Below are 27,432 nucleotides of genomic sequence, written 5' to 3' on the forward strand. Positions count from 1 at the left end.
CACTCCAGCTCCTCCAGCAGCGGCAGCAGCAGCCCAGGGCCCCCCCAGCGCGACCCCCCAGAGCCCTCCAGTCCAGGGTCTGACCCCCAGCACTTGGTCGGGGGGGGGGGGGGACAGGGGGGATGGACCCCCCCCCCCCCCAGGGGGGTTGGGGGGGCTGGGGGGCTCCCTGCTTCTGTTTTTGGGGAGAAACTGGAATTTCTGCCCTCCCCATGCTGGGGGGGGCTCAGGGCTAAACTCCAAAAAGGGCGGGGGGGTGGTTTCCTTCCCCCCCCCCCCCAACAAAGTGGGTGCTGGGGACCCCCCCCCACCGCAGGGTGGGTGCTCAGGGTCTAACCCGGGGGGCACACAGAGCCCCCCCAGCTCTGCTTTCCCTCACCTCTAACCCGGGGGGGGGGGCACCTCCCCCCCGGCAGGCCCCCCCGTTAATAATATTCACTAATAATTTGCATTAAAATTTATTTAACAGCTGGGGTGTGATTTTGGGGAGGGGGGGGGGCGTGGGGGTCCCTGTGCCCGGGTGGGGGGGGGTGGGGGGGTCCGTGCCCTCCCATCTTGTGCTGCCACCAGCGGGGGGGGGGGGTCTTGGGGTGCTGCCCCCTCCCCAAGCTGCTCTTTTGGGGTGCAAGTGGGGGGTGGAGGCTGTGCTGGGGGGGTGAGGGGGAGGGGGGTGTCCATCCTGGGTGCTGTGGTGCCATAGGGGGTACCCCCCCCCTCAAAAGAGGTGCTGGGGTCCCCCCCCCACCTCTACACAGCATGGGGGGAGAGGTCCTCGTCCTCGGTGGGGGGGCTGGGGCCCCCCAAAAGCGGTGGGTGGGGGGCGTCCCGGGCCAGCAGCAGCGCGAAGCCTGGGGGGAGAGTGGGGGTGAGATGGGGGGGGGGTTGGGGGCGGTTCAGGGGGTCTTCGGGGGGTTTGGGGAATTTGGGGGGTTTACGGGGGTGTTTTTGGGGTACCTGGCGTGGCTTTGTGCAGGACGAGGCTCTCGCTGGGCTCGTCTCCCTGCAGGAAATGGGAGGGACCTGAGGGGTCTCTGCACCCCAGCTGGGCCCGCCCCACTCGCCAGGGGACCCCACCCCACTTCCCATCCTGACCCCCACCCCATTCCCTCTCCTGTCCCAGGACAGCCCCCAGGGGTCCCGTGTTCCCCTCCCGACCCCAGCCAGAGCTCCCCCAACCCCAAAACCTGCAGCCCCCACAGCCCCCACGCCCCCATCCCCCAGCCTCACAATACCCCAAAACCCCATCCCGGCCCCCCACATTTCCCCCAGCCCCTCAATGCCCCCAGCCCCACAATACCCCAAAACCCCATCCCGGCCCCCCACATTTCCCCCATCCCCCCCATCACCCCAGCCCCACAATACCCCAAAACCCCATCCCAGCCCCCCACATTTCCCCCAGCCCCTCAACGCCCCCCAGCCTCCCCGTACCTGCCCGTGGGGGGGTCCCGGCTCCCAGGGGGCCTCCCAGCCCCCCCCCCACTCGTGCCCCCCGATTCCATTGCGCCCCAAATCCTGGGGGTCCTGCAGCGGGCGGGGGGGGCTGGGGCTGTGCAGGGGGGCCCGGCCGGGGGTATTGGGGACCCCTCCCGCGGGCTGGGGACATCCTCAAGCAGTGGCCCCAGAGATTCCCATGCTGGGGGGCTGGGGAGGGGGGGAGTGTCCGGGTGGGGCCCTCCTCATCCCGGGGGGGGCTGGGGGGAGACCAAGCCGGGAGTGCTGGAAGGAGGGAGGGGCTCTACCCCATAAGTGCCTTCAGAAGACCCCGGCCCAGAGGGGACCCCCATCCGGGGGGGGCTGGGAGGGGGCCCAGACATGGCAGGGGGGGACCCTGACCTGGTGGTGGCAAAACTGGGGGTCCCCAGGCTGGCGGAGGGAGGGGTCCCCGTTCCCATGGGGCTGGAGGGGGTGCCAGTGGTGGCACTCTGGGGGGTGGCCGTCACCACAGGGCTGGGGGGGATCCCTGGGGTGGCAGAGAGGAGGGGTCCCTGTCCCCGAGGGGCTGTGGGGAGTCCCGGTGGTGGCACACTGGGGGTCCCTGTCCCCACAGGACTGGTGGCATGGGGGGACCCTGCTCGGGCCGGGCTGGAGGGGGTCCCCAGGGTGCCACATTGTGGGGTCCCTGTCCCCACAGGGCTGACGGGGGTGCCGCTGGTGGCACACTGGGGGGTCCCCGTCCCCACAGGACTGCTGGCATGGGGGGACCCTGCTCGGGCTGGGCTGGGGGGCGTCCCCTGAGTGGCAGAGGGAGGGGTGCCCCTCCCCATGGGGCTGGCGGGGGTCCCGGTGGTGGCACACTGGAGTGTCCCTGTCCCCGCGGGGTCGGGGGGCAGAGGCGGCGGCGGCCGGCGGGGGCTGGGGGGCGGTGCCCCCCTGGAAGCACCGGGAGGGGGGGTCTGGGGGGCTCCGGCCGGCGGAAGATGAAGGCGGATTCCGTCAGGCTGCGCTGGTACCGCAGGAAGGGCCGGCGGGCACCTGGCGGGGGCGAGGGGTCAGCAGGGAGCCCCAGAGCCCCCCGTGTGCCCCCCAAACCCTTCCCTGGCACCTACCGGGGGTGCTGCCGGGCAGGGGGGATGTGGACGTGGACCCCGAGCGCTCCCGCTGCCGGAAGAATTCCCGGGGGTTCTGGGTGCGCTGGGAGACCAGGATGGCGGCTTCCTGCGGGACCGGGGGGTCAGCGGCGTGTGGCACAGCCGGTGGCCCTGTGACCCGGGGGCAGGGAGGGACCCGGTCCCGGGCACTCACGGCCGCCGTGCCGCTGACCCCGGTGCGACCCCCGCGCTCCCGCTCGGCCGCCTCCTGCTCCCGCTGCTGCTGCTCCTGCGGGACACGGCAGCGAATGGGAATCACGGATGCCTCAGGATGAGCCTGGATCCCTTGGGATGGAGCCCTGGATGCCCTGGGATAGAGCCCTCCCACCTCCCCAGGGCAGACCCCCACCCCGGATCCCCCTGCAACAGATCTCCTGTATTCCTTGTGAGGGACCCGCTCGATCCCGCAGGATGGACACCCCGGATCCCCTGGGATGAACCCCTTCAGATCCCCGGGACAGACACCTAGAACTCCCTGAATCCTCCGGGATGGACCCCCTGAACCCCCTGGGATGGGACTCCCCAGACTCCCCGGGATGAACGCCCTGGATCCTGCTGGGATGGATCTCCCAGGACAGAGCCCCTCGATCCCCCGAGACCCCCATTCCAGCCCCCTTTCCCTCCTCACCCATCGCTCCTGCTCCTTCCTCCGCTCCTCCGCGTCCAGCCGCGCCTGCTCCTGCCTGCGGGGACCGGAGTTGGGGCGTCACGGAGGGGGTCACAGGGGTGGGACACGGGAATGGGACACGGGACGGGATGGGACCCAGATGGGAAACACCAGTGGGATATGGGGACACGGGGCTGGGACAGGGATGGGGACACGGGGCTGGGACAGGGATGGGGACACGGGGCTGGGATAGGGACGGGGACACGGGGCTGGGACAGGGATGGGGACACGGGACGGGATGGGACCCAGATGGGAAACACCAGTGGCATATGGGGACACGGGGCTGGGACAGGGATGGGGACACGGGGCTGGGACAGGGACGGGGACACGGGGCTGGCACAGGGATGGGGACACGGGGCTGGGACAGGGATGGGGACACGGGGCTGGGATAGGGACGGGGACACGGGGCTGGGACAGGGATGGGGACACGGGACGGGATGGGACCCAGATGGGAAACACCAGTGGCATATGGGGACACGGGGCTGGGACAGGGATGGGGACACGGGGCTGGGACAGGGACGGGGACACGGGGCTGGCACAGGGATGGGGACACGGGGCTGGGACAGGGATGGGGACACGGGGCTGGGATAGGGACGGGGACACGGGGCTGGGACAGGGATGGGGACACGGGACGGGATGGGACCCAGATGGGAAACACCAGTGGCATATGGGGACACGGGGCTGGGACAGGGATGGGGACACGGGGCTGGGACAGGGACGGGGACACGGGGCTGGCACAGGGATGGGGACACGGGGCTGGGACAGGGACGGAGCCCAGCGCTGCCCCACACCGCCGCTCCTCGATGAGCCGCTCCCGCTCCTGCAGCCGCCGCTCCCGCTCGGCCGCCTGCAGCCGCTCCTCCTCCATGCGCTCCCGCTCCCAGCGCGCCGCTGCTCCCGCTCCCGCTGCCGCTCCTGCTCCTTCCGCTGCTGCTCCTCGCGCTGCGCACGCACCGGGATCAGCGATCGGCACCGGGAATCGGCACCGGCAGCTGGGCGGGATCCCACCCGCCCCGGCGCCAGGAGCGGCGCTAGGATCCCACGAGGATCCCGCTGCCGTTGGCACCGGCACAGGGAACCGGCACCGGGACTGGGACCCCGCCACATTTCACACTGGGGCTCTCCCAGCCCTCGGCACCAGGACCGGGACCGGGACCGGGACCCCACCGACCTCCGCACCAGCACTGGCACCAGAAACCCCCCGGGGCTCGGCACTGGGACTGAGACCCCCCCCACCCCATGGGCGGTGGGACCCCACTGCCCCACAGGACCCCCGCAGACCGCTGGGACCGGGACCCCACTGCACCCCACACCGGGACTGGGACCCCCACCAAGCTCGGCACTGGGACCCCTGGGCTCTGCCCCGAGGCAGCAGCTGTGACCCCATCCCCAGCCGATACGGGGACCCCCCAGCCCTTCCCAGCCCCCGACCCCTCACCTCAGCCTGCTCCCAGAAGGAATCGCGCTGGGTGCGCTGCAGCTCCAGTGCCGGTTGGTCTTGCGGTAGTTGGTTCCCTGGGGAGCACAGGGGGGTCGGGGTGGGACCCCCGACACCCCCTGCCCAGAGCCCCCCGGGAAGGGCGAGCAAGCACCCACCGCCCCCCAGGTGCCCTCCCCATTCCCGCAGGGGCATCGGCCCAGCGAGACCCCCACTCACCACCAGCTCCGGGTGTCCTGGGGGGTCCTCCTGGGAGGGCGAGGGGCGGGGGGCTCCAGCTGGGCCAGCACTCGGCGCAGCCCCTCCGCCGTCACCTCCTCGGGGCGGCGGGCGCTGATCACGGCCGTGGCCTCCTGCCACCGGCACGGGACAGGATGGGACAGTGTCACCCCTCCCACGGCCCACCCCCCGCGTGGATCCACACTCCCCGGGGAATCTCGGCACAATTCCCAGGGACGTGACAGATGTGGGACTGTATCCAGATGTGGGGCCGGATCCAGATCCCGGGCCCAGACAGATCACCGGAAGCTGTTCCGGGGGAATGGGGGGGCGGCAGGACCCCCCCATCAGGACGGGACTGGAGGGGGGGGGGGGCAGGGATCCCAACCACAGCTCCGGCACGGCGGCCAAGACTGGGAGCACTGGGAAAGCGGCGGCTGAGTCAGCAGCGCCAGGAATGCGCCCGGGCACAGGCAAAGGTCGGGGCGGCGGGATGGGGGGGGACGGGGGGGGGGTGGGTAGGGATGGGGAATGTGGGGGGTCCCATAGCACCCCCGAGGGCTCCGTGCCCCCCACTCACCCTGAAGAAGCTCCGGATGGCCGGCAGGTGCCCGGCACACGCCGCCCGCTGCGATTCCGGCACTTTTTCCCCCACCTGGCACCGCAGCCATTGCTCAGCCCGGGGGGGGTTCCCGTCCGGGGGTCCCCCCGAGCTGCCCCCCAGCACTCACCCAGCTGATAAGGACGATCCTGGGGGTGCCAGAGCCAGGATCGGGGACCCGGCACAGCCCGTACATGACGCTGCCCACAGAGAATTTTCCAGCGAGCTCATCCGCCCCCCCGGCTGTAAGGAGGGGGGTCAGAGGGGGTACGGGGAAACTCGGGGGACCCCCCATAATACTCCCCAACAGCGTCGCTCCCGGTACCTCCGGAATCCAGGAGCTTGAGGTCGTGGTGCTTCTCATAGCCAAAGACGGCCCTGGGGGGGAGAAAGGGGGTCAGGGTGGGGGTCAAGGTGGGGGGGTCAGAGCGGGTGTCACATAAGGTGGGGGACCCGCCAGGCTCGGGCACCCCCCGTGCTCCCCCGTGCCACCAGCTTGGGATGAATTCATGGAAGTGCCGCCGGCGGCATCCGCCCCCGGGACAATGGGAATGTGGGAAGCGCCGGAGCGGCACGGCCCCCGCAGCGACCCCCCCCCCCCCCCCCGTGCGGCGGTGCCGGGACCCCCCGCCCGGCCCTGGGAGGGCTCAGGGGGCCCCATCCCGGCGGGACCCTCCCGCCCCCCCGCCGGGCATTTCCAGCGGCTCTGCCCCTCTTTGTTCCCGCGTGGCTCCGGTTCGGGGCGCACGCGGGACGCGGCTGGGCACGGCTCCGGCAGCACGCGTGGAGCGCGGCGCGGCAGGGCACGTCACGCATGTCACGGCATGTCGCGACAGGCTGCGGCGCCACATGGCGGGACAGAGCCCGGCACGCGGCCGGGCGGGCGCCCGGGAGGAGCCGGCGCTGGAGCGGGTCCAGCCGCGCTCCGGGGGCAGAGGGCAATGCCCTGGCGGCCGGTGGCCACGGTGACGGGCGGTCCCGTGACGCCGGGGGGCTGCGAGGCCGATGAGCCCCGGTGCCGTCGCCTCTCACCCCGGGACGGGAGTTTTGGGGGACACCGGCTCCGGCCCCGCGGCGCCGGCACCGAACTGGGGCCGGCCCGCTAACCCCCAGCCCGAGACCGTCCCGGGACCCGCGCCCCCGGTGCAGCCGGGTAGAACCTCCCTTGCCGCACCCGGGTGCTCCCCGCTCCCGCAGCACCCCCCCCGGGCCCATCTTGCCCCAGCCCCGGGCGGCGGCGCCGCTCCCAGCCCGGCGGCACCGAGAGGGACCGGGCGGGACGGGGCGAGACCGGCTGGGACTCCCGGTTCCCAGCGCGGCGGCGCGTAGGGCTCAGTCCTGGGACCCCCCCGCGGACCGGCACCCCCCGGCCGAGACCCCGGTGCGCCCCGGAACCCCTTCCCGGTGCCGGTAACGGTGCTTCTCGGGCCGCCCCCGACGCCCTGGCCCGTGTCGGTGCCTGTTCCTGCTCTCGTTCCCGGTCCTGTGTCCGGTGCCTGTCCCAGTGCCCCTTCCCAGTCTCGGTCCCCTCTTCCGTTCCCGTCTCCGTTCCCGGTTCCCTGTGCCGGTTCCTCATTCCCGGTGCCCTGTTCCCGGTCCTCCCTTCCGTCCCCGTTCCCGGGCTCCATTCCCGGCTCCCGTTCCCTCTCCCGGTGTCCCCCGCCCTCCCATTCTCACCAGTCGGTCCCAGCCCGGGGGTTCCCCACGTCCTCCCGCGCCGCCAGCAGCGCCAGCCGGTACCGCTCCAGCCCCGGCCCCGCCATCCCGATCCCGGGGCCGATCCCGATCCCGGGGCCGATCCCGATCCCGGGGCCGCCGCCGCCGCCCTGCGCCCGCCCCTCCTCCCGCCACCCCCCCGGCACTTTCCACCGCCCACGGGCGGCACCGGGCGGGGCGGGGGCGGGAGCGGCCGGGAGGCACCGGCACGGGACGGGCGGCGCTGGGAGCGCTGGGAGCGCTGGGAGCGGGTACCGGGCCTGGGTCCCGCACTGGGACAGAGTCCCGTACCGGTGTGAGGATCCTGTACCGGGATGAGGGTCCTGTACCGGGATGAGGGTCCCGTACCGGGATGAGGATCCTGTACTGGGGTAGGGAACCCGTACCGGTGTGAGGATCCTGTACCGGGATGAGGATCCTGTACCGGTGTGAGGATCCTGTACCGGTGTGAGGATCCTGTACCGGGATGAGGGTCCCGTACCGGGATGAGGATCCTGTACTGGGATAGGGAACCCGTACTGGGATGAGGATCCTGTACCGGGATGAGAGTCCTGTACCGGGATGAGGATCCTGTACTGGGATAGGGAACCTGTACTGGGATGAGGATCCTGTACTGGGATAGGGAACCCGTACTGGGATGAGGATCCTGTACTGGGATGGGGGTCCCTGTAGTGGGATAGGGAACCCGTACTGGGATGAGGATCCTGTACTGGGATGAGGATCCTGTACTGGGATGGGGGTCCCTGTACTGGGATGAGGGCCCCGTACCGGGATAAGGGTCCTGTACCAGGATGAGGGTGCTGTACTGGGATGAGGATCCTGTACCGGGATGAGGGTCCTGTACTGGGATGAAGATCCTGTACTGGGATGAAGGTGCTGTACTGGGATGAAGATCCTGTACTGGGATGAGGGTCCCATACGGGGATGAGGTTGCTGTACTGGGATGAGGGTGCTGTACTGGGCTGAGGGTGCTGTGCCAGATTCCCATTTCAGGACATGGATGCAGGTTCCAGGATCGCACTCTGGAATTTCCAGGATCCCACACCAGGACACGGATGTCACACCAGCATGTGGGGCAGGTCCCAGGGGCCCACGCTGGGACGTGTGCCCGGGTCGGCCCAGCACTGGAATGTGGCTGCGGTGCCAGGATCCCACACTCAGATGAGGGTCCCCAGACTGTCCCCCCTGTCCTTTCCCCCGTCCACGGAGCCTCTCCCCCATTCCCTTTTTACACCAAGAAACGGGATTTTGGGGGCTGGGGTCGCCCTCGACCATGAAGGTGGTGGCGGGGGGGTCTCGGGGACATTCGCAGCCCCGTGTCTGGCCCGGCCCATCCCCACAGGGCGCCTGTCCCAAAGCCTCTCCCATCGTTCCCTTATTTGGGCACCGCGGCTGGAAAATCCCAAATCCCCAGGGAGGAAAAAAAATGCTGGAAAATGGGATCTTGGGCCCAGCGACACGCCCAGCCCAGTGTGTGGCGGGCCCTGTCACCCCCTGTCCCAGGGTCACCGGTGTCACCGGTGTCACCGGCATTACCGGTGTCACTGGCATTGCCGGTGTCACCGGTGTTACTTATTACCGGTGTCGCTCTTACTGATGCCACTGGTTTTACTGGTTTTGCTGGTACCTCCGGCGTCACTGGTTTTACTGGTGTCACTGCTGTCACTGCTGTCATTGCTGTCCCTGCTGTCATTGCTGTCACTGCTGTCAGTGACGTCACTGCTTTTTGCTGGTGAAACCGGTAGTGCTGGTTTTACTGGAGTCACTGGTTTTACTGGTTCCGCTGGGGTTATTGCTCTCGCCGCTTTCACCGGTATGTGCCACTACTGCCACTGGTGTCCCTGGTGCCACTGATGCCACTGATGTCGCTGCTGTCACAGGTGCCCCTGCTGTCGCTGCTGTCGCTGCTGTCGCGACCCCGCCCCCCCGCCCAATGTAGGCGTGGCCTATCAATGGGCGTGTCCTTTGACCCCGCCCATGGGCGTGGCCATGGTGTGGGCGTGGTCCTGAGGGTGGGGGGCTGAGCCGTCACGTGGCGGCCGCGGCGCCCCCTGGCGGCGCTCCTTTGTCCGCGCGCGGGGCGGGGCGGGGCGGGGCGGGGCGGGGCGGGGGGGCGTGGCCCGGCGGGCGGTGCCGCGCGGGATTGGCGGGGCGGGGCGGGGCGTGCCGCGGCGGCACGCGCTGATTGGCCGCGCGCGGCGGGGTGGGGCGGGCGGGCGGGGGGCGGGGCGGGCGGGCGGGGGTCGGTAACGGGCCGGGTCCGGGCGGGGGGCGCTGAGCGGGCCGCTCCGCTGCCCGGGGCCCCCCCGCGCCCCCATGGACCCCGACGTGGACTACGAGCGCCCCAACGTCGAGACCATCAAGTGCGTCGTGGTGGGCGACAACGCCGTGGGCAAGACGCGGCTGATCTGCGCCCGCGCCTGCAACGCCACGCTGAGCCAGTACCGGCTGCTGGCCACACACGTGCCCACCGTGTGGGCCATCGACCAGTACCGCGTCTGCCAGGAGGTGAGGGCCGGGGACACCGCCGGGCACGGCCGGACACCGAGCGGGAGAACAGCGGGAGGGGCGTTACCGGGGGACGCCGGGCACCGGGCATCGCCGGGCACTGAGGGGCACCGGGGCGGCGGGAGGGAACAACGCGGGGTACCGAGCACCTGGGAGAAGCCGGTACCGCAAGGGACACCGAGGGGGGAACCGGGAGGGGGTAGCGGGGGCACACCGGGGTGGTCCCGGTGGTTCCGGGCAGGGCAGTCGGTGATGGTGCCGTTCCCGGTGCCGACAGGTGCTGGAGCGCTCCCGGGATGTGGTGGACGAGGTCAGCGTCTCCCTGCGCCTCTGGGACACCTTTGGCGACCACCACAAAGACCGGCGCTTCGCTTATGGCAGGTGGGACCGCGACCCGCCACCGGAACCCCGCCCCCTACCACCACCACCCTGACCCCCCGCCACCGGCACCCCCGAGACCCCCTCCGCCACCCCAGCTCCTGTCACCGGCAGCCCAGCCCCCACCCCCGGCACCCCGAGCGCAAGCCCTGCCCATCCCGGGATGCGCAGAGCCAAAGGAGCCCCTTGGGCTCCTGCCAGCGCCCGGGGAGCAGCTCTGCCACCCCAAACCCTCGGGGAGGGGCGGGACTGCCCCCATCCCCCTCCGGGGACAGCTTTGGGGGCACCGTGACCCCAACACGGTACCCCCCCGAAGCCCCCGCCCCGAGCAGAGACCGGCTGCTCACGGCCCCTCCGGAGCTGTGGGTGGGGGGCGGCTCCAGGGGGGCTCTTGTGGTGCGGGAATCATTCCGGGGGGCGCTGGGCTGGCCGCAGGAGAGACCCCCCCCCCCCCCAAGAAGTCCCGTGGCCCCCCGGTCGTAAACAGCGGGTCCCCGTGGCCGCTGGCACGTCCGGGCTCTTATCGCCGCCGCCCCGCGCCAGCCCCGCGGCACCGCTAATCTCCCCGCGGCACGGCGGGGGCTCCGCGGGTGGGGAGCCCCCCGGGACTGGGAGGGCTGGGGAGGCCGTGTCGCCATGGCTCGCGGTGGCCCCGGGGCTGGCCGGGGGCCCCAGGGGGGCCGGTGGCGGCTATCTTGGTCTGGGACACGGGCCCGGCTCCAGCGGCGCCTCCCGGTCACGTCCCGTCCCGGCACGGACTAAAAACAACCCGGGCCCGGGGCCACGCGGCTGCTCCGGGGACTTGGGGTACTGGCACCCACTCCGTGTCGCCTGGCAGCCCTCCCCGCATGTCCCCTGGCACCTTATACCCCCGGAGCCAGGGCTGGGATGGCAGTGGCCGCCCCACGGCGGGCGCGGGGGAGGAACCGGGGACAGCAGGCGTGGTCTGGCCCTGGTGCCGGGGGCTGGCACCCACCCAAGCACCCCCCGTGGGACCCCCCCCCCCCCATGGGTGCTCAGGGGCTGGGACCGCCACGGTGCCGAGCCGTGACTTGGCCGGCGGTGCTGACCCGAAGCCAGGTCCCATCGGGTCCCTCCTGTCCCCTGTCCCTGTCACGGCGCTCCCAGAGGCCATGGAGTTCCCAGGGGGTCGTGTGGCTGCCGGGGATCTGTGGGATCCCCGTGGCTGTGGGGGCTCTCAGGGGGTCCTGAGCCTCCTGGGGGGGGGGTCCCAGGCTGGGGGCAGTGACCTGGGGCGGGGCTGGGAGCGGGGTGCCGCCTGAGCAGGGCGTGTTTGGGGACGCCGAGTGGCCGCGGGTGGCACGGGGCCAGCGCTGCCCTCCCGCTGCCGCTGCTCGCCGCAGGTCGGACGTGGTGGTGCTGTGCTTCTCGCTGGCGAACCCCAACTCGCTGCGGCACGTGAAGACCATGTGGTACCCCGAGATCAAGCACTTCTGCCCCCGCACCCCCATCGTGCTGGTGGGCTGCCAGCTGGACCTGCGCTACGCCGACCTGGACGCCGTCAACCGCGCGCGCCGGCCGCTGGCCAAGTGAGCCCCCAAAGTGTCACCCCCTCCCCCCCCCAGCCCCACGGGGACAGGGACACCTCAGTGTGTCATCACCCCAGTCCCATTGAAATGGGGACCCTTCCCTGCGCTCCCGTGGGGACCCCCAGTTTTGCCACCACCATGTTAGGGTGTGTCATTTCCCCACAGGATGGGGTCCCCCCGTGGGTCAGGGTCTTCTGACAGCACTTGTGGGGTGGAACCTCTGCCCTGCTCAACGCTCCTGGGTTGGGGCCTCCCCTCCAGACCCCCCTGGCACCCCCACAATGAGGGGCCACCCTCCCAGCACTCCCTGGGATGGCGATGAGACTTTCCATGCTTGGAATGAGGAGGGGCTGCCCTGGACACCCCCTCAGCCCCCCACCCTGTCCATGCCCCCCCCAGGCCCATCAAGCCCTCGGACATCCTGCCACCGGAGCGGGGGCACGAGGTGGCCCAGGAGCTGGGGGTGCCGTACTACGAGACCAGCGTGGTGGCCCAGTTCGGGGTCAAGGACGTGTTCGACAACGCCATCCGCGCCGCGCTCGTGTCCCGCCGCCACCTGCAGTTCTGGAAGTCCCACCTGCGCAAGATGCAGCGCCCGCTGCTGCAGGCGCCCTTCCTGCCCCCCAAGCCCCCCCCGCCCCTCATCCAGGTGCCCGACGCCCCCCCCGGCCTGGGGGGGGGCCCGGCCGCGCTGTTCCAAGCCCCGCTCTGCGCCGACGTCGTCTTCCAGCTGCAGGGCGGCCACCGCGTCTTCGCGCACCGCGTCTACCTGGCCACCGCCTGCTCGCGCTTCTACGACCTCTTCACGCTGGAGGCGCCGCCCGGGACCCTCGGCGAAGGGGACGGGGGGACCCGTGACCTGTCATCGTGGGGCCGCGGCTTCCTAAGCCTGCGCTGGGAGCCGGTGGCCGACCCGGTGGCGGGGCGGGAGCGGCGGATGGCGGTGGTGGCCATGGACCGGGGCGTGCGGCCGGAGCCGCTCCGCGCCGTGCTGGAATATTTGTACACGGGCCAGCTGGAGCGGCCCCACGGCGACCTGCGCCAGGTGGGCGCCGTGGCCGAGCTGCTGGAGGTGTTCGACCTGCGCATGATGGTGGCCAACGAGCTCAACCAGGAGAGCTTCATGAACCAGGAGATCACCAAGGCCTTCCACGTGCGCCGCGCCAACCGCGTCAAGGAGTGCCTGGCCAAGGGCGTCTTCGCAGGTATAGGGGGCGGGGATGGGGGGCTGTGGGGACAGGAGGGTCACCGCTGTCGCCTCCAGATGGTGTCCCCTTCTCGTGGTGCCAGTGTGGTGACAGGGTAATGGGCAACCTGAACCTCTCCCACCGCTGAGGTCTTTGGAGTCTGGGGTCCTGTCCCAGTCAGTCACGGAGGTGCTGCTGGGCTGGAGTGGCAGTTCTGGGCTGTGCTGGCCCAGGCAGTGGTGTCCCCATGGAAGGGGTGTCCAAGGGAATTTGTCCCCAAGGCAGTGGTGTCCCCATGGAAGGGGAGTCCAAAGGAATTTGTCCCCAAGGCAGTGGTGTCCCCATGGAAGGGGTCTCCAATGGGTGGTTGTCCCCAAGGCAGTAGTGTCCCCATGGAAGGGGCGTCCAAGGGATTCTTGTCCCCAAGGCAGTGGTGTCCCCATGGAAGGGGCATCCAAGGGATTCTTGTCCCCAAGGCAGTGGTGCTCAAGGGGTGGCTGTCCCTGCTCTGCTGTGTCCAAGGAGTGGCTGCCTCTGGGCTGGGGAGGACGAGGGGTATCTGAGGGGTGGCTGTCCCCCCCTGAGCCGTCCCCCTGTCCCCAGACGTGGTGTTCCACGTGGATGACGGGGCGGTGCCGGCGCACAAGCCGCTGCTCATCGCCGGCTGCGACTGGATGAGGGCCATGTTCCGAGGGGGCTTCCGCGAGAGCTACGCCAGCGAGGTGGGGGCCAGGAGGGCACCTGTGGGGCAGAGTGGGCATCTTTGGTTGGGGTCGGGGGGCTGCTCAGACCCCCTGGCGCAGGGACACGTGTGTCCTACTTCCCTCTTGCAGAGGAGAAAGCTGGGAGCTGTGCTGGCTTGTGGGGGCTATTCCAGGGCTGTGCCAGCTCAGGCATTGCCAAGAGGGTCCCCCTTTCCCCCAGCCCCCTTTGGGGGTGGCTCTGAACTCCCCCCAAACCCCCCGACCCCACAGGTGTCCCTGCCTGGCACCAACTGCGCCTGCCTCCGCGCCGTCCTCGACTTCCTCTACACGGGGGTCTTCACCCCCACGCCCGACCTGGACGCCATGGAGCTGCTCATCCTCACGGACCGGCTGTGCCTGCCGCGGCTGCAGGCGCTCACCGGTGAGCCCCCCCCCCGCTCCCCGCACCCTCCCCCCGGTATCCCCCCGCACCCTCCCGCGGCCCCTGACGTCACCTGCCAATACCCTGCTGGTGCCGCGGGGACGGATCGATCGTCCCCGTGTGTCATTCGCTGTCCTTATGTAAGCGCGGGCTGGCCCGGGGGGGGGGGGGGGGGGGGCACGTCCCCGGTGTGTGACCCCCGCCCCGAGCCCCCCATTTCCCCCCTCTCCCAGAGCAATACGCCGTGGACGAGCTGCTCCGAGCCTTCATGCAGCGCGTGGAGATCGACGAGCAGGTCATCATCTACCTGGAGATGACGCAGGTATGGGGGGGGGGGCTGGAGGGCACGGAGACCCCCGGGAGGGGGGGGGGGGCGGGCACAGAGACTCCGAGGTGATGGGGTGACCCCCCCCAAAATCCTCCCCCGCCCCCCGCCCAGTTCCACAACGCCCGGCAACTGACCGCGTGGTGCCTGCACTACATCTGCACCAACTACAACCGCGTGTGCCGCCGCTTCCCCCGCGAGATGAAGTTCATGTCCCCAGGTACGGGGTGGGCGCGGGGCGGGGGGCGCGGGGAGGGGGTCCCCCGCCGTGCCCTGAGCCCCGCGATGTCCCCGCAGAGAACCAGGCGCACTTCGAGCGGCACCGCTGGCCCCCGGTGTGGTACCTGAAGGAGGAGGATCTGTACCTGCGCTCCAAGAAGGAGCGGGAGCGCGAGGAGCAGCTGCAGCGCAAGCAGCACCCCCGCAGCAAGTGGTGCTTCTGGAGGCCCTCGCCCCCCGTGTCCTGAGCGGGGGGCTCGGGGAGGGGACCCCCGCGTGGGGCTGGGGGGCTCGGGAGGGCTGGGAGCCCCTGTGCTGAGCAGGGAGTTCGGCCCCGAGATCCCGATCCCCTGGGATCCCTGCACTGAACCCAAGTGTAGGGTTGGGGGGCTCAGCTGGGCTGGGGGTCCCTGTGGTGAGTGGGGGGCTTCGGGTTGGGGTTCCCTGTGCTGGGCTGGGGGCTCAGGCGCCGGGACCCCACACTTGACTGGGGGGCTCAGCTGGGCTGGGGGTCCCCGTGTGGAGTGAGGGGCTTGGGCCTGGGGCTTTTATAAAGGGCTGGGGGGGGTGCTCAGCTGGGCTGGGGGTCCCTGTGTGGAATGGGGGGCTTGGGCCCAGGGCTCCCACACAGGGCTGGGGGTCCCTGTGCTGGGCTGAGGGGCTCAGGCTCAGGACCCCCGCCCTCGGCTCCAGAGATCCCACACTGAACAGAGGGGTCGGACCCTGGGACCCCCACCCAGGGCTGTGGCTCTCGGCCCTGGGACCCCCCCACCACTGAACCAGGGGGCTTGGCCAGGGTGGGGGTCCTCCAAGGGCTTGTTTACCCCCCCACCCTGGCTGTTTACAGGCTCTGCCGGGTCGCAGCCCCCCCGGTCCCACCGTGCCTTTCCCCGGTGGGAGGGGGGCCGTGCTGAGCCCACTCCCCCCGGCAGGGCCCCCCCGCCGCGGCCAACGCTGGTGCTACCTCTGACCGAGCAGTATTTGGGGCTGGGGGTGCGCAGGGAGCGGGGGCTCTGCCGCTCCCCTCTTTCTTTTCTGGGGGGTCCCCACCCCCGTAGGGCTCTCTGGTGCTGTATTTTCTCCCCCCCGCCACCGTGGGGTGGGGGGGGGGGGGCCAAGCTGTGAGCGGGGCGGGGTGGGTGGGGGGTGGGCGCGGGGAGGGGGGGGGGGGGTCCCTGGGTGCTTGTGTGGCTGCGAGAGCCCCCGGCTCATCTCTGTGCCTTGGACGGGCCCCCGGCCCCGGGCTGTGTCCCGGGGGGGATCATTGTCCCTGTCCCGGCGGCGTGGCATTGTCGCTGTGCCCGGGATGTGTCCCCACCCCGGAGTGGAGGCCCCGGGCTGAACTGCACAACCGTTTTTAAACTTTTTTACCCCAGGAGCACAGCGGCCCCACCCGGCCCGGAGTGGGGCCCCCCCCACCTCAGCAGCGGCTGTTTTAACCTTTAATAAAGCTTTTTGTAACGGAGCTGCGCCCCCCCGACCCTGCTGTGCCCCCCAACAGGCGAGCCCACCCCCCCCCCAGGAAGGAGTGACGCGGGGGGGCTTCACTGGGGTGTATTTATTGTGGGGGGGGGGTTCAGAGCACATGGGGGTGGGGAACAGATGTGGGGCGACCTGACCCACACACTGGGGGGGACACGAGTGGGACATACAGGGTCGGGGGGGTCATTTGTGGGTGGGGGAGACGCACGGCAGGAGGGGTGGGGTGGGGGGGTTCCCCCACCTCAGGGTCTGTCCCAGGCTGGGCCCCCCCATTCCCCCCTCACAGGGCCCTGGGAGCAGAGCCTGGGGTCACCTCGGCTCCCATGGGGGGGGGGGGTCAGGGACAGTCAGGGGGGGGCTGGAGAGGACCCGGGGACGTCCCTGGGGTCCTGCTGCAGCTGCTGCTGCCGTTTCCAGCCTCGGAGCACAGCTGGGGCCTTGAACATCTGGCCAGTGGCCATGGGACTGCAGCATCCCATGGGGATTTGGGATGCTGTGGCGGGTTGCAGGATCCCCCAGGTCCCCCATGTCCCCCTGGCCTCCCTCCCCCCCTTTTTTTCCCTCCCCAGTAGCCGTGGCTGGCAGATGCTGCACCCTGGGACACTGGGCTGGGCTCGGGGCTCTCCCGGCCGGCCGGAGCAGCAGGTAGCGCAGGTTTCCCGGGATCCTCCCGTCTGAGCCGGGCCTGTTCCCAGCCACGCCACCCTCCGGGAAGGGTGGGAGCCACGGGAGGATCCCGGAGCCGGTGGCAGCCACGGGAGGATCCCCTGGGGGATGCTGGAGCCTGGAGCAGCTCCCAGCCCTCGGGAGGGCTTCGGGCAGGCTGCGGGCTCTCCCCACACATCCCCACGGAGCTGCAGGGGGGGTCTGTGCTCGCCCCCCAGCCATGGCCGCGCTGCCGGGGCGTGCCGGCGTTCCCGGTGCTGCCGATATTGCCGGCAGCCCCGGCTCAGGCGGGGCCGTAGCAGAGGATCTCGCTCAGGTCGTAGCCGGTGACAGCGAAGGTGTCCCCGGCGGGGTCACAGAAGCGGGCGCCGCAAACCTGCGTGTCCGTCACGCACTCGGCGTGGCAGTGCTGCACCTGCGGTGGGAGCGGCTCCAGACGCAATTCCAGGATTTCCACAGCTCCGAGGGTCACACCCCTGTCCCTCATCCCCAGTCCCCGTGGAGCAGCCGTGGCTCCAAGTCCCGTGTCCGTGTCCCAAGCCCGGACTCACCTCGATGTCGTCGGTGCCCGGGTTCCTGCTGAGCTTCCAGACGTGGACAAAGGAATCCTCTGCACCCGACAGCAGCTGCGAGGGGAGAGGAGGGAGCGTGGGGACACCACGGAGGTGGCAGTGCCATTGGCAGGATGGGACACTGGGGTGGGATATCGGGGTGGGATTTCAGTTGGAATGCCAGGTGGGATACTGGGGTGGGGATGCCAGGTTGGGATTTCAGGTTGGGATGTCAGGTTGGCATTTCAGGTTGGAATGCAGGTGATTGTTGGGGTGGGATGCAGGTTGGGATTTCAGGTTGGGATGTCAGGTTGGCATTTCAGGTTGGAATGCAGGTGATTGTTGGGGTGGGATGCAGGTTGGGATTTCAGGTTGGGATGTCAGGTTGGCATTTCAGGTTGGAATGCAGGTGGGATGTCGGGGTGGGATGCCAGGTTGGGGTGTCAGGACGGAATGCCAGGTTGGGATTTCAGGTTGGAGTGCCAGGCTGGGATTTCAGGTTGGAATGCCAAGTGGATGTTGGGGTGAGATGCAGGTTGGGATTTCAGGTTGGGATGTCAGGTTGGGATTTCAGGTTGGAATGCCAGGTTGGGATTTCAGGTTGGAATGTCAGGTTGGCATTTCAGGTTGGAATGCAGGTGATTGTTGGGGTGGGATGCAGGTTGGGATTTCAGGTTGGGATGTCAGGTTGGCATTTCAGGTTGGAATGCAGGTGATTGTTGGGGTGGGATGCAGGTTGGGATTTCAGGTTGGGATGTCAGGTTGGCATTTCAGGTTGGAATGCAGGTGGGATGTCGGGGTGGGATGCCAGGTTGGGGTGTCAGACGGAATGCCAGGTTGGGATTTCAGGTTGGAGTGCCAGGCTGGGATTTCAGGTTGGAATGCCAAGTGGATGTTGGGGTGAGATGCAGGTTGGGATTTCAGGTTGGGATGTCAGGTTGGGATTTCAGGTTGGAATGCCAGGTTGGGATTTCAGGTTGGAATGTCAGGTTGGAATTTCAGGTTGGAGTGCCAGGTGGATGTCGGGGTGGGATACAGGTTGGGATTTCAGGTTGGAGTGCCAGGTGGATGTCGGGGTGGGATACAGGTTGGGATGTCAGGTTGGGATTTCAGGTTGGGATGTCAGGACGGAATGCCAGGTTGGGATTTCAGGTTGGAGTGCCAGGTTGGGATTTCAGGTTGGAATGCCAGGTTGGGATTTCAGGTTGGAATGTCAGGTTGGGATTTCAGGTTGGAGTGCCAGGTTGGGATTTCAGATTGGAATGCCAGGTGGATGTTGGGGTGAGATGCAGGTTGGGATTTCAGGTTGGAATGCCAGGTTGGGATTTCAGGTTGGAATGCCAGGTTGGAATGTCAGGTTGGAATGCCAGGTAGGATGTCAGGATGAAATGCCAGGTTGGGATTTCAGGTTGGAATACCAGGTGGATGTCGGGGTGGGATATTGGGCAGGATGCTGAGTGCGATGCCAGGTGTGATTCCAGGTGTGACACCAGGTGTGACCCCTGTCCCCTCCGTACCTTGCCGGTGAGCGGTGCCAGGTCGAGCGCGTAGATCCAGCGGGCGTGGGCGCTCACCTGGGCACGGATCCGCCCCGACCCCGCTTCCCACAGCCGGATCTGCCCGTTCCCATAGCCCGCAGCCACGATCCCGTTCCACAGCGCCACCGAGGAGCAGGTGCAGCTGGACACAGGGCCACGTGTCACCACCTCAGGGGTGTCCCTCCCTCGTGTCCAACACCCCGAGGGATCCCCGGGGCTCACCCAGATCCCGGGATCTTCCCGAGCAGGGTGAACTCCTCCCCGCTGCTCCAGAGGCAGAGGGTCCCGGAGTCATCGGCTGTCACCAGGTCCCCAGCCCCGTCCTGTGGGGAGAGATGGCTCAGGGGCACCGGGCACTGTCCCCAGCTCTGGGATGGCACTGTCCCACGGGCACCAGGACAAGCTGGGACAGCTCCTGAAGTGCTGACGGGTCCCAGCCGGAGCGGCTCCGTTGGAACTCGTCTCTGCCCACGCTGCCACGCCAGGGTGGATTTCGAGGAAGGATCAGGGCACCCCTCCCTCCGTGAGGATTCCCAGCTCCTCCCGGCCCTGGGAATGTCCCAGTGCAGCCCAGGGAACCCTCGGAGCAAAGCCCAGGGTGGGGTGTGAGGGGACAGGCGGCAGTGGGAGGTGACACAACAGCTCCGTGTCCCCAGGGTGACACAGCAACTCGGGAATGGGATCTGGGGGATGAATTCCTTGGGGATCCCAGAGCAAGGAAAGTTCAGTGACTCATCAGGGAAAGTGCTGAGTGGGAGGAAACTGGCTGGTGAGTCTGCAGGGACCTGCCCCGTGAGCTTCCAGTGCCTGAGGAGGTTCCAGGAGAGAATTTGGGACAAAGGATGGCGTGACAGGACACACGGAATGGCTTCTCACTGGAGAAGGGGAGATTTGGGTGGGATTTTGGGAAGGAATCCCTCCCTGTGAGGCCCTGGCACAGGCTGCCCAGAGAAGCTGAGGCTGCCCCTGGATCCCTGGAAGTGTCCAAGGCCAGGTTGGAGCCACCTGGGATGGTGGAAGGTGTCCCTGCCCATGGGACCGATGAGATTTAGGGTCTCCCTCTCCCCCCATACCGGGGCCTGGCCCTGCTCGGCCGCGATGTCGGTGATGGGATCCCGGTGCTGCTCCAGGACCTCGCTCAGCGTCACGTTGGTCCCTTTTGGGGGGACATCAAACACCAGCACGGCCCCAAAGGACGTCCCTGTGGGGTCAGGGGGGTCAGCAGGGCTGGGCCACCCCAGGGCCAGCACCCTGCCCACGCCCTGGGCTCACCCACGCAGATGAAGCGGCCGCCGGCCGCGGCGATGCCTCGGGCGAACACGGAATGTGCTGGAAGGGAACGGGTTTGTGTCACTCCCGGGCAGGGAGCGATCTCTGGGACAGGGACTGGGGGGTCACACCCCAGTCCTGGCACAGGTTTGGGTCTGTCACGTGGAGATATTGAGGAGTTGGTGTGCAGGAGCTGGGGAAGGGGCTCAGCCTGGAGAAAAGGGGCATCAAGGGGTGTGGGAAATGGATTTGTAGAAAATTTTTAAAGTTTGACAGAGGGGTTTGGACAAACGGGGATCTTGTGGCTCTGCACAACTCCCTGACAGGAGGGTGTGGTAACCACATATCCTCTGAACAGACACAGAGCTTTCCCAGGATTTTCCTGGGAAGCTGTGAGAAAGCTCAGAGAAAAGAATGAGAAGTAATTCTTATCAAAGAACTGATAAACAAATCAATTAACAAATCTTCACTTAACAAATCTTCACTTGCCGCACACGTTGTGTACACGTGGAATGTGCTATAGAGATTTGGTTACCAAAAAGTGATTTCTTCATTAGACACTAGTGACAGTGTTTAGGTTTTTCAAAGACTGTGTCACACTGTCTCTTAAAGTGTAATACAGTATAATGCAATAAAACAATTAATCAAGTTGTGCACACGTGGAATGTGCTGTAGAGATTTGGTTACCAAAAAGTGATTTCTTAATTAGACACTAGTGACAGTGTTTAGGTTTTTCAAAGACTGTGTCACACTGTCTCTTGAAGTGTAATACAGTATAATGCAATAAAACAATTAATCAACCTCCTACAATCATAAAATCAATGCTAATTATTACCCAGTGAAGACCCCTACTATGCCAGGGGACAAGGGACAGGATGAGAGGGAACAACCCCAAGCTGTGCCAGGGGAGGTTGAGCTTGGATATTGGCAAAATTCCTTCCTGGAAAAGGCTGGAATTCCCACCCCTGGCAGGGGTGGAGTCCCCATCCCTCTGGGGGATCTCCCAGCCCCTGTGCGTGTGGCACTTGGGGACACAGGGGGCAGTGCTGGGGGGACTGGGAGGGGTTCACCTGCCGGGAGCTCCGGGACGTCCAGCGCGTGCCAGAACACCATGGTGGAGCCGTCAGCCTCGTACATCTGCCAAGGAGGGACGGGCTGGGACGCTCTGGGGGGTGACAGGGGGGACCCCCCAGGACCCACCACATCCCACCCCCCCCCCCCCCCAGGCCTCACCTGGACCCCGCGCTGGGACGTGAGCACCAGCAGCACCCGCGACGGGAGCTCGCACCACGCGGCCTGCGAGGGACAGGGCGGGGACGCTGCGGGACGCCCCCAAAAACCTCCCTCCAAGCCCACCTCCTGTGGGTCTTCCCCTGGAGAACCCCCCAAAACCCCTTCCTGAAGCCTCTCAAACCTTCCCTGAGGAGTCTGCCAAAGTCTTAGCCCTGGAACAGGAGGTCCCAAATCTCCTCCTGGATCAGGAACTCCCAAATCTCCTCCGGGAATGAGAATCCCCCCCATGTCCTCCTGGAGCCCCCCAAACCCCTCCTCCTGGAACAAGAGCACCCCAATCCCCTCCTGGAGCCCCCAAATCTCCTCCTGGAGCCCCCCAAACTCCTATCCCTGGAACAAGAGCACCCCAATCCCCTCCTGGAGCCCTCCAAACCCCTCCTCCTGGAACAAGAGCACCCCAATCCCCTCCTGGAGCCCCCAAATCTCCTCCTGGAGCCCCCCAAACTCCTGCCCCTGGAACAGGAACCCCACAATTTCCTCCTGGAGTCCCCCAAACCCTTCCTCCTGAAACAAGAGCACCCCAATCCCCTCATGGAGCCCCCCAAACTCCTACCCCTGGAACAGGAGCCCCCAAAACCCCTCCTCTTGGAAAAAGAGCTCCCAAATTTTCTCCTGGAACAGAAGCCCCCCCAATCCCCTCCTGGAGTCCCCCCAAACCCTCATCCTGAAACACAAGCCCCCAAATCTTCTCCTGGAGCATCCCAAATCTCCTCCCGAAGCACCCCAAACTCCTACCTCTGGAAGAAGAGTCCCCAAACCCCTCCTGGAGCCCCCAAATCTCCTCCTGGAGCAGCCCAAACTCCTACCTCTGGAAGAAGAGTCCCCAAACCCCTCCTGGAGCCCCCCAAACCCCTCCTGGAGCCCCCCCAAACCCCTCCTGGAGCCCCTCAAACCCCTCTTGGAGCCCCTCAAACCCCTCCTGGAGCCCCCAGATCTCCTCCTGGAGCAGCCCAAACTCCTACCTCTGGAACAAGAGTCCCCAAACCCCTCCTGGAGCCCCCCAAACCCCTCCTGGAGCCCCCCAGACCCCTCCTGGAGCCCCCAAATCTCCTCCCGAAGCACCCCAAACTCCTACCCCTAGAACAGGAGTCCCCAAACCCCTCCTGAAGCCCCCCAAACCCCTCCTGGAGCCCCCAAATCTCCTCCTGGAGCAGCCCAAACTCCTACCTCTGGAACAAGAGTAACCAAACCCCTCCTGGAGCCCCTCAAACCTCTCCTGGAGCCCCCAAATCTCCTCCCGAAACACCCCAAATCTCCTACCCCTAGAACAGGAGTCCCCAAACCCCTCCTGGAGCCCCTCAAACCCCTCTTGGAGCCCCCCCAAACCGCTCCTGGAACCCCCAAATCTCCTCCTGGAGTAGCCCAAACTCCTACCTCTAGAACAAGAGTCCCCAAACCCCTCCTGGAGCCCCCCAAACCCCTCCTGAAGCCCCCAATTCTCCTCCCGAAGCACCTCAAACTCCTACCCCTAGAACAGGAGTCCCCAAACCCCTCCTGAAGCCCCCCAAACCCCTCCTGGAGCCCCCAAATCTCCTCCTGGAGCAGCCCAAACTCCTACCTCTGGAACAAGAGTACCCAAACCCCTCCTGGAGCCCCTCAAACCCCTCTTGGAGCCCCTCAAACCCCTCCTGGAACCCCCAGATCTCCTCCTGGAGCAGCCCTAATTCCTAGCTCTGGAACAAGAGTCCCCAAACCCCACTTGGAGCCCCCCAAACCCCTCCCCAGTCTCCTCCCGGAGCCCCCAGACCCCTCTCCCGGGGGCAGTGCCCTGCCCCAGGTGCGCTCGATGTTCCCACAGCTCAGTCCCTGCTGGCCTCAAGGACCCCCCCCCCCCCCCCACATTCCCACAGACCCCTCAGGGGTCTCCCTTCCCCTCCCCACACTCTGGGCCCTGCAGGATGCTGAAGCCCCCCCGCCCCATTTCAGTGCCAGGCACGTGTCCCACCCCCTGCCCGCCGCAGCGAGGCTCTCCCCGTCCCTCACCTGTGTGAGCAGGGGGGTGCTGAGGGCAGAGCCCCCTCCCCGGGCCTGCAGCTGCCGGGGGGGCCCCTCGCTGCCCAGCAGGCTGAGGGTGGCGCCGTGCACGGCCCCGAAGGCCGGGGGCCGGCCGGGAGGGCACAGCACGGCCAGGTTGTTGTACAGGGCCGAGCTGCTGCTGCGCAGGGCCAGGCTGCGCTCCCGCCGGTACGGCCTGAGCGGGGCACAGCGAGCCGGGGCTGGGCTGGCTCCGCAGGGGGAGTGGGGGGCACACCCAAGGGGGTTGGGGAAGGTTTTGGTGGGGGGGGGGGCTGGAGCGGATCCGAGGGTGTGGGGTGGGTCCCGAGAGGGAATGGGGGCGGGTTCAAGGGGGGGACAGGGATGGATCCGCGCGGGGAGGGGTCGATCCAGGGAGACGGGAGCTGCTCCAAGGGGGTCCGGGGAGCTCCCGGGGGGCTGGGGCAGATCCCGGGGAGCGGGAGCAGATCCCGGGGGCTGGGGGCAGATCCCGAGGAGTGGGGGGCAGATCCCGAGGAGTGGGGGGCAGATCCAAGGGGCTGGGGCAGATCCAAGGGGCTGGGGCAGATCCAGGGTGGTCCGAGGAGCTCTAGGGGGCTGTCCCCTCCCAGCGCCCCCCACAATCCCCGGCCCAAGCTCCTCTGCCAGGGACCCCACCCCAGCCCCACCTCCCAGACCCCCGCCCTCCCCGAGGCCCGTTCCCCCTCAGTGCCCCGGTTCCCCTCAGTGCCCCCATTCCTCCTCAATGTGCCCCCCGGTTTCCCCTCAGTGCCCCCCGGTTTTCCCTCAGTGGCCCCCGGTTTTCCCTCAATGTGCCCCGGTTTCCCCTCAGTGCCCCCCGGTTTCCCCTCAGTGCTCCCCGTTCCCCCTCAATGCCCCAGTTCCCCTCAGTGCCCCCCGTTCCCCCTCAGTACCCCCCACCGGTTCCCCTCAGTGCCCCGGTTTCCCCTCAGTGCCCCCATTCTCCCTCAGTGCCCCGGTTTCCCCTCAGAGCCCCCCGATCTCCCCTCAGTGCCCCGGTTTCCCCTCAGAGCCCCCCGATCTCCCCTCAGTGCCCCGGTTCCCCTCAGTACCCCCCACCGGTTCCCCTCAGTGTCCCCCGGTTTCCCCTCAGTGCCCCCCGATCTCCCCGCTCCCCCTCCCCGCTCACCCGGTGCTCGCCGCCGCCGCCATGGAGACGCGTCGCGGCGTGATGACGCAAAGGCGGGCTGTGATTACGTCACGTTGCCATGGAGCCCCGGGACGCCAAAGGGGGCGGGATGGCCGAGGTGGGACTGGGAGAACTGGGCGGGACTGGGAGAACTGGGAGGCGGCAAAGCGGGGCAAAGGGGGCGGGGGCTGGCCGGGAGGAGCTGGGGGACGTGGGCAGTTGGGCTGTACTGGGATATAATGGGGTATAATGGGATGAGCTGGGGGGGCCTTGCTGGGGTAGACTGGGCTATACTGGGATGTACTGGGATGTACTGGGATGAGCTGGGGAGCTATGCTGGGGTGGACTGGGCTATGCTGGGATGTACTGGGATGAGCTGGGATGTACTGGGGAGCCATGCTGAGGTGGGCTGGGATGTACTGTGCTATACTGGGATGTACTGGGAGGTACTGGGCTATACTGGAGTGTACTGGGATGAGCTGGGATGCACTGGGATGAGCTGGGGGGCCATGCTGTGGTGGGCTGGGATGTACTGGGAGGTACTGGGCTATACTGGAGTGCACTGGGATGCACTGGGGTGTACTGGGATGGGCTGGGATGTACTGAGGGGCCAGGCTGGGCTGCGTGGCGGTGTACTGGTCTGTACTGGGGCGCACTGGGCTGCTCCCGCCGGGGCAGCGGGAGCTGTGGGTGTCTCTGTCCCCGCGCAGAAAGCGAAACCCCTCGGGGCCGGCACCAGATCGAAGAAGGACAAGTCACACACGGCCAGCCGAGCCCAGCCCCGGCAGTCCAAGAAGGTGTCCCTCGAAACCCAGCCCACCCCGGCCCCGGATGCCGCGTCCCTGCCCCGGGAGCCCTTGGACGTCGGGCCCATCCTGGACGAGCTCCTGGAGCGGGTCCTGACCGAGTGCACGCTGGCGGCCGTGGCTCGGCAGGTGAGAGAACCCCCCCCCCCCCCCCACCGCACCCCCAAAGATTTGGGGAGGTTTTGGGGGGGCTGGGGGTTGCGGCCGGGGTCTCAGCGCTGTGTCCGCAGCTGGTGCCCTTCACGGTGGCGCGGGCGCGGGACGCCATCCTGTTTGTCGCCGAGTGGCGGTTCCTGGTGCGGGACGACGGGGACCCGGAGCCCGAGGGCGACCCGGATCCCGAACGGGACAGAGTCTGGAAGGAGGACGAGGAGCCCCAAACCTTCTGGGACACCTGGACAGACAGCATCCCGGAGGCCTCTCTGTCCTCGGAAGAGGTGAGACGTTCCCCGACCCCTCCGGAACCCGCCCGGGCCGCGGGACTCGCGGTGTCACCGACACCGGGTCCCCTCTGTCCCCGGCCAGGTCCCCGTGGCAGCCGAGGCTGAAAGTCCCCTCGTGTGTCCCGGCGAGGTCCCCGCCCTGGATGTCCCTCTGCCCCCGGAGCAGGTGAGACGTGCCCCGATCACCCCTCCCCGAGACCCCTCGGGCTGAGCCCCAGCGGCTCCGGGGCCGTGGGACACCCGGTGTCACCAACCCCGGGTCGCCCCACGGGGGACCCCGACACCCCCACCCACACCGGCTCCGTTCTGCGGGGGAAGGGGACGCGGCCGTGCCAGTCCCCCTCCGCAGCAGCCGCGGCTCCTCCCGCTCAGCTTCCCGGCGCCGTCATCGTGCCCGGGCCGGGACCACCCCTCCCGGAGCCGCCCATCGCTCCCCAGCCCCCCGGGAAGGGTCGCCGCCTCTCCGCGGCCCCCGGGAGGGGCCGCCGACCCTCCCGGCCCCCGCGGCCCCGGCCGGCCCCGCTGGACGCGCCCCGGCCCCCGGCTCCGCTGCCGGCCGCGCCCTCGGAACCCGCGGCGCAGGCACCGCCGGAGTCCCGCGAGGTCCCGGTGGCGGACGGCGACCAAGTGCCGCCGTCGTCATCCTCCTCCCGCCGCAGCCTGGCATCCATCCGGCCGCGCAGACCCTCCCGCGGCACGGGGGTGCCCAGGATGGGTGTCCGCCGCGGTGCCGCTCGCTGGGTGTTGCCCGAGGTGAAGGTGGTGGACGCGAGCAACGACCCCGAGCGGGCGCGGTCGCTGACCCGGTTGCCAGCGCCGGCAACCCTGCAGGTCCTCTCGGCGGCCGCGCGGGCCACCAAGGCCGAGCCGCAGCTGTGCGACCCCTGGCTGGCCTCGGTTCGCCTGGCTCCCGGTGTCACCGTGCGCTGGGGCGGCAACGAGCGGCGCGGGCCGGCCCCGGCGGGGCACGGCGGGGACGAGCAGGGGGACGAGGCGTTGAGGAGGGCGGAGAAGGATCTGAAGCCCATCCTGCCCTACCCGGAGTGCCGGCTCTCAGAGTACGGAGAATCAGAGGAGGAGCTGGAAAAGGCGCTGGGAACGCGGCAGCTCCCGGGGCTGCTCCTCCCGGGGGCTCTCCCGGCTCCGGGGAGACGCCTGTCGCCCCGTGTCTCGCCGGTGCCGGGGCTGGCACCGGGCATGGCACTGTACGACGCTCTCGGAGCTCGGGGCTCTTCGCCAGCGCTGCTGAAAAGAGCAGAAGTCAATAAAAAAACACTAAAATGAGTTTTGCGGACCCGGCGGTGCCACCGGAGCCGGGTCGGGAGCACCGGGCGCTGCGCCCATGGTGCCACCAGCGCCCCGACCCACGCGTGGCTGGTCCCCGCATCACCTTCGTCCCCAAATGAGGAAAAAGAGGGAGGTGACGGGGTGACACGCGTCCGGGGGAACGGGGACGGGACGGGGCGGGCAGAGGCTGCCCGGAGCCTCGTCTGCCTTCCCGGGAGCTCCGGGCGCAGCTCGGGGTCCCTCGCTGGGACCGTCCCCGCCCGCTGGGCCACTCCTGAAGGTCCTTGCTCCCACATGGCCATGCTCCAGCCCCGGAGTGTCCGAGTGTCCCCGCACTGCCCGAAGGGGACTTTGGTGGGGGGCATCGCCCCTCCTGTAGCCGCCCCGGCGTTGCAGGGAGTCCGAAGTGGCGCGGGCGAGCAGCCCTGGAG

At 68.3% G+C, this 27,432-nt stretch overlaps 4 protein-coding genes across 6 annotated transcripts; 2 read left to right on the top strand and 2 right to left on the bottom strand.

The window, feature by feature from the left end:
• Positions 1-442: 442 nt before the first annotated feature.
• On the bottom strand, positions 443-7,332 carry LOC128786718 (drebrin-like). Its single transcript, XM_053940240.1, is given in 20 exon segments — positions 443-848; positions 955-1,000; positions 1,429-1,553; positions 1,556-1,973; positions 1,975-2,024; positions 2,027-2,395; positions 2,398-2,472; positions 2,547-2,655; positions 2,743-2,817; positions 3,217-3,271; positions 4,047-4,143; positions 4,146-4,197; positions 4,694-4,749; positions 4,752-4,770; positions 4,913-4,926; positions 4,929-5,046; positions 5,493-5,567; positions 5,644-5,756; positions 5,839-5,891; positions 7,191-7,332. Coding segments are annotated over 20 exon segments (2,106 nt in total). The 5' UTR covers positions 7,277-7,332; the 3' UTR covers positions 443-747.
• Positions 7,333-9,470: 2,138 nt separating this feature from the next.
• LOC128787407 (rho-related BTB domain-containing protein 2-like) lies at positions 9,471-15,644 on the top strand. 2 transcript variants are annotated; one of them, XM_053941507.1, is made up of 9 exons: positions 9,471-9,737; positions 10,015-10,118; positions 11,480-11,665; positions 12,065-12,870; positions 13,456-13,574; positions 13,827-13,977; positions 14,211-14,299; positions 14,417-14,522; positions 14,600-15,644. In XM_053941507.1, exons 1-9 carry the CDS (start codon positions 9,546-9,548, stop codon positions 14,767-14,769), a joined length of 1,923 nt encoding a protein of 640 aa, XP_053797482.1. In that variant the 5' UTR covers positions 9,471-9,545; the 3' UTR covers positions 14,770-15,644. The 2 variants fall into 2 exon arrangements, with proteins under 2 accessions (XP_053797482.1, XP_053797483.1); XM_053941508.1 differs by lacking the exon at positions 14,417-14,522 and having other exon boundaries at positions 14,600-14,745.
• Positions 15,645-16,061: 417 nt separating this feature from the next.
• Positions 16,062-24,556, bottom strand: WDR54 (WD repeat domain 54). The gene is made up of 10 exons (XM_053941455.1): positions 24,466-24,556; positions 23,304-23,511; positions 21,261-21,323; positions 21,098-21,164; positions 20,031-20,087; positions 19,832-19,959; positions 18,981-19,081; positions 18,738-18,900; positions 17,221-17,295; positions 16,062-17,084 (listed from the first exon to the last, which is right to left on the bottom strand). Exons 1-10 carry the CDS (start codon positions 24,486-24,488, stop codon positions 16,953-16,955), a joined length of 1,017 nt encoding a protein of 338 aa, XP_053797430.1. The 5' UTR covers positions 24,489-24,556; the 3' UTR covers positions 16,062-16,952.
• Positions 24,480-27,242, top strand: C4H2orf81 (chromosome 4 C2orf81 homolog). Of its 2 annotated transcripts, none has more exons than XM_053941454.1 (5): positions 24,480-24,583; positions 25,176-25,400; positions 25,502-25,708; positions 25,797-25,880; positions 26,087-27,242. In XM_053941454.1, the coding sequence occupies exons 1-5, from the start codon at positions 24,545-24,547 to the stop codon at positions 26,996-26,998; spliced, it is 1,467 nt and encodes a 488-aa protein (XP_053797429.1). In that variant the 5' UTR covers positions 24,480-24,544; the 3' UTR covers positions 26,999-27,242. The 2 variants fall into 2 exon arrangements, with proteins under 2 accessions (XP_053797429.1, XP_053797428.1); XM_053941453.1 differs by having other exon boundaries at positions 24,481-24,583; positions 26,033-27,242.
• Positions 27,243-27,432: the final 190 nt, after the last annotated feature.

The sequence above is a fragment of the Vidua chalybeata genome, chromosome 4, assembly GCF_026979565.1.
Source record: "Vidua chalybeata isolate OUT-0048 chromosome 4, bVidCha1 merged haplotype, whole genome shotgun sequence".
Taxonomy (NCBI): Eukaryota; Metazoa; Chordata; class Aves; order Passeriformes; family Viduidae; genus Vidua; species Vidua chalybeata.

Excerpts from the sequence above, each read along its gene's own strand:
- LOC128787407 (XM_053941507.1), top strand. The coding sequence starts at position 9,546 with ATGGACCCCGACGTGGACTACGAGCGCCCCAACGTCGAGACCATCAAG. Across the intron at positions 10,119-11,479 it reads CGGCGCTTCGCTTATGGCAG|GTCGGACGTGGTGGTGCTGT; the intron begins GTGGGACCGCGA and ends TGCTCGCCGCAG. Across the intron at positions 14,523-14,599 it reads GATGAAGTTCATGTCCCCAG|AGAACCAGGCGCACTTCGAG; the intron begins GTACGGGGTGGG and ends ATGTCCCCGCAG.
- WDR54 (XM_053941455.1), bottom strand. The coding sequence starts at position 24,488 with ATGGCGGCGGCGGCGAGCACCGG. Across the intron at positions 19,960-20,030 it reads CGGCCGCTTCATCTGCGTGG|GGACGTCCTTTGGGGCCGTG; the intron begins GTGAGCCCAGGG and ends CTGACCCCACAG. Across the intron at positions 17,085-17,220 it reads CGGGCACCGACGACATCGAG|GTGCAGCACTGCCACGCCGA; the intron begins GTGAGTCCGGGC and ends CTCCCACCGCAG.
- C4H2orf81 (XM_053941453.1), top strand. The coding sequence starts at position 24,545 with ATGGAGCCCCGGGACGCCAAAGGGGGCGGGATGGCCGAG. Across the intron at positions 24,584-25,175 it reads AAGGGGGCGGGATGGCCGAG|AAAGCGAAACCCCTCGGGGC; the intron begins GTGGGACTGGGA and ends GTCCCCGCGCAG. Across the intron at positions 25,401-25,501 it reads TGGCGGCCGTGGCTCGGCAG|CTGGTGCCCTTCACGGTGGC; the intron begins GTGAGAGAACCC and ends CTGTGTCCGCAG.